This window comes from Choristoneura fumiferana, chromosome Z (genome assembly GCF_025370935.1).
Source record: "Choristoneura fumiferana chromosome Z, NRCan_CFum_1, whole genome shotgun sequence".
NCBI lineage: Eukaryota > Metazoa > Arthropoda > Insecta > Lepidoptera > Tortricidae > Choristoneura > Choristoneura fumiferana.
This window is the reverse complement of record NC_133472.1, coordinates 33,568,329-33,573,947: the sequence shown is the minus strand read 5'-3', so window position 1 is coordinate 33,573,947 and position 5,619 is coordinate 33,568,329. Positions and strand designations below refer to the sequence as shown.

At 36.1% G+C, this 5,619-nt stretch overlaps 1 protein-coding gene across 1 annotated transcript; it reads left to right on the top strand.

Annotated features, from left to right (window-relative positions):
* The first annotated feature begins 2,726 nt into the window (after positions 1 to 2,726).
* On the top strand, positions 2,727 to 4,436 carry Pfdn1 (prefoldin subunit 1). The gene has a single exon (XM_074097901.1). The coding sequence runs from the start codon at positions 2,986 to 2,988 to the stop codon at positions 3,367 to 3,369; it is 384 nt and encodes a 127-aa protein (XP_073954002.1). The 5' UTR covers positions 2,727 to 2,985; the 3' UTR covers positions 3,370 to 4,436.
* Positions 4,437 to 5,619: the final 1,183 nt, after the last annotated feature.

Below are 5,619 nucleotides of genomic sequence, written 5' to 3'. Positions count from 1 at the left end.
AAAGGAAGGAATTGTCGAAGTTTGTCTATGGTTATTATATTATCCCATAAAAGAGCTATCACACTGGATGCGTTCCTCACACAGACGCGTTTAGCGTCCTGCGGGGCTACTACGAAAATCGATGTTTGTGTCGTTCCATCCCTCTGACACTTATGCTATTAAATACGAGTGAGAGGGATGGTACGATAAAAACTTCGAATTTTGGAGTAGGCCCCCTGGCCCTAGCTACGAAGTGAAAGATTCGAACTTCATATATCTTGCCGTCCCGCTGACGCTAATATTATTTAATACGAGTGACAGGGCCAGTACGACACGGAACTTCGATTTTCAAATTTCATAGTAGCACCCCAGGCCCTAAACTATACTACGAAGTTTAAATTTCGAACTTCGTATCTTGCCGACCCGCTGGCTAAATAAAATTCGTAAATGTATTAATTACTAACGACCCGCCCCGGCTTCACACGGGCAAAATAAAAAAAACCGTCCAAGTGCGAGTCGGACTCCCACACAATGAAATACAAATAAATATGCAGTGAATATTTCAAGCAACTACCTGTTGCCGTAAAGAGGATGTATTTTATTCTGTTGTAGCGACTCCTAGCGCCATCTAGTGAACAACAATAGAAACTCCGACCATGTTCTACATCGCGCTATCGAAGTTTCTCAACGCGGTCCTTCGGACTTCGGTACCCAGGCATAACACCTCCCTGGAGAGATCTCTATTGGAGCATCCCCCCACATTGGTGACCCCGAAGCAGACGAAATATTATTACACAATTTCTCAACTTGATACAAAGTACGCCTCTGAGGCAGGCAGAAGAAATTATCACAAACCCGCCCGATGACTGGCCTGCCCTATACATTAAATCCTGCCTAGTAGCTAGGTTTTCCGAGTTATACGAGGAGAGAGTTAACCGCCTTCTGGAGAGGGCAGAATTAGGTGACAGGAAGCCAGCTCTGCGTTCCTGAGATGAGACATTTTAAGTCACTGTCGCGAGGAGCAGTTTTCTAACCAAATGGTAAGGACTATATGGATCAGTCGCCTACCGGAAGCTACCCAGCAAATACTAATTGAACAAACCACACAACCAGTCTAGAGAGCCTCGGAGACCTCGCAGACAGGTTATATACGACATCACCCAACCAACACAGCAAGTACACCAAGTAAATGCCGCTATGGCCCCCATGCTTGGAGCCTCCCCCCACACTGTTTTTAGTATGTGTTGTAATAACGGCAACAGAAATACATCATCTGTGAAAACTATTAGCTATCACGGTTCATGAGATTACATACAGCCTAGTGATAGACAGACAGACGGACAGTGGAGTCTTAGTAATAGGGTCCCGTTTTTATCACCCTTTGGGCACAGAACTCTAAAAAGGTCTCAAATCAAGGGCACTTCACACACATTTTTCAGCTCCATTTCCCAATACATAACTACACCCGTACCCGATCCGCGCGAAGCCGGGGCGCGTCAACGTATAGTAAATGCATTTCTTGGTTAGATTGATATTTTTAAATTCGTAAAAGCTTTTGAATGGAATGTCCGATTTGAATAATTTAAAAAGTAATCTAATTAAAACCGTCTTGAATATAAAATTATTTATTTGGATAAGGATTAATACAAAGGTATGGATAACATAACATGGTCTGATTTTAGTCGGCATTTCAGTCAACTTTTAAAATGTAAAAAAGTAGTTATACTTAATGACATAACTATAATAGTTGGACATATGGTATTGCGAAGTTTTTTGTAGATATTAATGTGGGCAATTTCGCGAGAAGAGATTCACTCAAAATTTGGCATGTCCCACGCATTCAATAAGTAAATTTCAAAAAAGAGGGCAAAATTTTGGAGTTATATAAATAATAAATAAATAAATAAATAATAAATATCACGGGACAATTGCATATATATGTGCAGTTTTGTTCCATTTTTCATATTATATTAAAAAATAGTAGATTAAAAGTAGTTTCTTAGGATTTTTGTACCCCCTAGTTTTCGACATGTCCTACCCTGATCTATCATAAATAGTTTCCACAGCGCATGCGATGAAAGATGTTCCATGGCAACTTTTTTTACACTTTGAATTGCATTATTGAAGTTTTAGTACGGAACCCTAATTTTTCTGGTAATAAATATAGCCTATGGCACTGGAATAATTTTGCATTCTAATAGTGAAAGAATTTTTAAAATCGGTCTAGTAGTTTTTGAGTTAATTCGTAACAAACATCCAAAAATACAAAAATCCAAATCTTTCCTTTTTATAATATTAAGTATAGATTATATTATATAGATATCGCCATAAAAATAAAATATAGTCTATGGTTGTACTCACCCAGCATCACAGATGACACATTACTAATATGTAGCTAGCCCAGCATTGCCAATCAAAATGCTTTTTCCCACAATTTAGGGGTAAAATAGGGGCTTTATGAAAAAATGCCATCGTAAAATGGATGTATAAATCTAAGACCTCGCAAATAATCGAATTGAAACCACCACGTTGCTACGACAGCTGACAAAGCAAAGCGTGAATCAGCTATATTTTACAATACTTGGTAAATTCAAATTTAAACGTGATATATTTTTTAATTTCTTACGTACAATAATTGAACTACTAACGAACTAATACAAATGTTAATCAAGGTGATAAGATACCTGAGATAGTATTTCTCTATAATTTTCTAGTAGTCATATAGTGGGGGTAAACTTTTTATCGAAGTTGTTAACCCTGAAGTTTTCACTGCTTTGCTTGATTAGCTGACCAAGTGACGAACTATCTGCTGAGCTGATTAATTTTGATCTTTTTGGCGCTGACTGCTAAGTGAGGTGAGCTAGAGGACGTGGAGGGAGTTGAAAACTCAAAGAAGACCAATCAATAAAGGCTAGACTTCCAATACAAATTCTGGAATCTGAATCACGTTTTGAAGCTTAACTAACCTCGGTCTCGACTCTGAAACTTGCTTTACAAATTATAATAATGATGGCTAAACCTGTAGATCTGGAATTAAAGAAAGCGTTTGTAGAACTTCAAGTTAAAATGGTAGAAACAAGTAAGAAAATTCAGGTGATTGATTCTCAAATAAATGTTTTGAATCGCATCCTGCAGCACGTAGACATCACTCAGCGTGAAATAAGTACCATGCCCCCTGACACGAAAACCTATGAATCTGTCGGCCGAATGTTTCTGCTAACCGATTTCGAAGAAGTTAAGGCTAATCTGAAAACTCGTGAAGCAAATGTTAGGACGCGCACTAAAGAATTGGAAAACAACAAACAGTATCTTGAAAGAAATTTGAAAGAAAGTGAAGATAACATCAGAGAAATGGTCCAACAGAGAAAGGAGCAAAGTGAAAAATCTTAATGTAATTTGTAACAATTGTGACTATCAAAGCATTACTTAGTTTTAGGTTTATCATTTACTAATATCAAATTGCTAAACATCCTGTGATGTTTGTCATGATCCTCATGTTTATATAAATCTGAAAAATGTTAACAATACACTCAACCAATGGGCTATTTACTTATTTATTTTAAGTTGATACTCAGCGTAGAAAAAGGATGCCAAAATTCAGCTCAATTGGATGGAAGAAGTCAAAAAATGGTTTTCAAATTTTAAAACCACAACTTACAGAACTTCAAAAGATGATTCTCGCAAAGATTTTGTATGGCAAAAGCTAGTTATGGGTCACTTATTTGCCAACACGATCAACTATTATTTCATTTAAAAGCAACTAAAAATAAAATTTTGCAGTTAATTGAAAATCTTCCTGAAATCACCCTATTATTGAACAGATTTCTATGAAAAATTATGTTTTTTATGTATTTTTAAGCCCTAAAATGTCTTGTAAAACTACAGAAATATGTAATTTGTTTTGAATGTCTTATTTTGTTACTCATGTACCACTAACAGCTTGTTAACTATTGAGCTATCTGGATATTTTCTCAATGATGTCTGTGCCAGGATTAACCCAAAGGAATTTATAAATCCTAATTACCTATGAGATGATTGATAGAATTTCAAAGATTCAAGCCAGCAGCAAACCTACCAATTCAACTGGGTAAAAAGAATTGAAACTGGAAGGCAAGAATGCAATAAAAAATGTAGCACATCAAATACACACTAATCCTGGTCACCAAGCATTAACAGTATTTCCGGTTAGAATATTCTGGCCTGCCAATGTGTGTGTGTGTGTGTGTGTGACTGCACCTGGTTTCAATGAAAATAATCTGAATGGAATTGGTAGGTCTGTGCGCCTCAAAGACAGTTGTGTGATTTATGGGGTTTAAATAGGTATTACTGGCTGAAACTCAAAGCAACACTTATTATGTTTCACACTTGGTTTATCTTGTAATACAAAGATTTTCACTGGTTTGAATTTTGATGAAATTGATTATACTTGTATTATTGTCATAAATTATGCTTGCTTATTTTACGTTTTTTATTAAAAATACTACTGTCTCTGATGTCTAATATACCTACTTTGTATATTATGATTTAAAGCAATTCGATTCTTTGACCTTGGGAATCGCGAAAAACATGAGAAAATATGATATTGGGTGTGTATATTTGGTATATTAAGCAAAATAAAATTACAAGTTCGAATTTCGAGCCAAAAACGAGCGATCTATTATCTATACCAATGTTGCCATTCAGGGAAAAAGAAATCTATTCATTATCCTGCATTGCAGTCTGTAAATCTCTTTACCCATTCATTGCCGCGCGCCAGATTACGCTGGGCTTAGAGTCATGAAATTCGGTATGTAGATAGCTGGATGTCTGAAATAACACATAGGCTACTTTTATTCCAATATTCCCACGGGATAGTTGTTCTTAACACAACACCTCAATGAAGATTACGATATAAATTTTGGGATTTCCCACAGGAATTTTGTAAAATCCCGGAATTTCAATTGTAACTACCAGATCGAATAGTTTACGCGTGCGAAGCCGCGGGTAAACTCTAGTGATACCTCATATGTTATAATCCATCTAGCCGTTTAGGCTACGCAGCGAGGACCAAAAATGGACATACATACCCACATACATACATACATACATACACTGGAAAAACATAACCCTCCTTCGGGCAGTCGGGTAAAAAACCAAATTATTAAAATGGGTGAGAAATATGCGTGTAGATGCACAATGGCGGACTAAGAGTTTTTGTAGCCCGGGGCGATCTTTAATTCCTCCCCCCCCCCCTAACTGAATACTTAAGAGGGTATACCTGCTGAGCTGGCAACGTTGCATTTTTGTTAGTTTTCTCGATTATTCCATAAAAATTTAATAAAAAATAATAATGTTGTCTGATAGAACCCTTCTTAATATATAAGTTTATGTGTCTACTCCAATAATTATTCGTTAAGTATAGACTTTTATTTTCTTTAAAAACCGGTCATAAACTCGTTTTTTAAGGAATATAAAAGTCTATCACGAATAATTATTGGAGTAGACACATTAACTTATATATTAAGAAGAGTTCTATCAGACAACATTATTAATTTTCATTCAATTTTTATGGAGTAATCGAGAAAAACTAACAAAAATGCAACGTTGCCAGCTCAGCAGGTATAAGCGCTCAGTAGATTGATAAAGTAAAGTGATCAATTA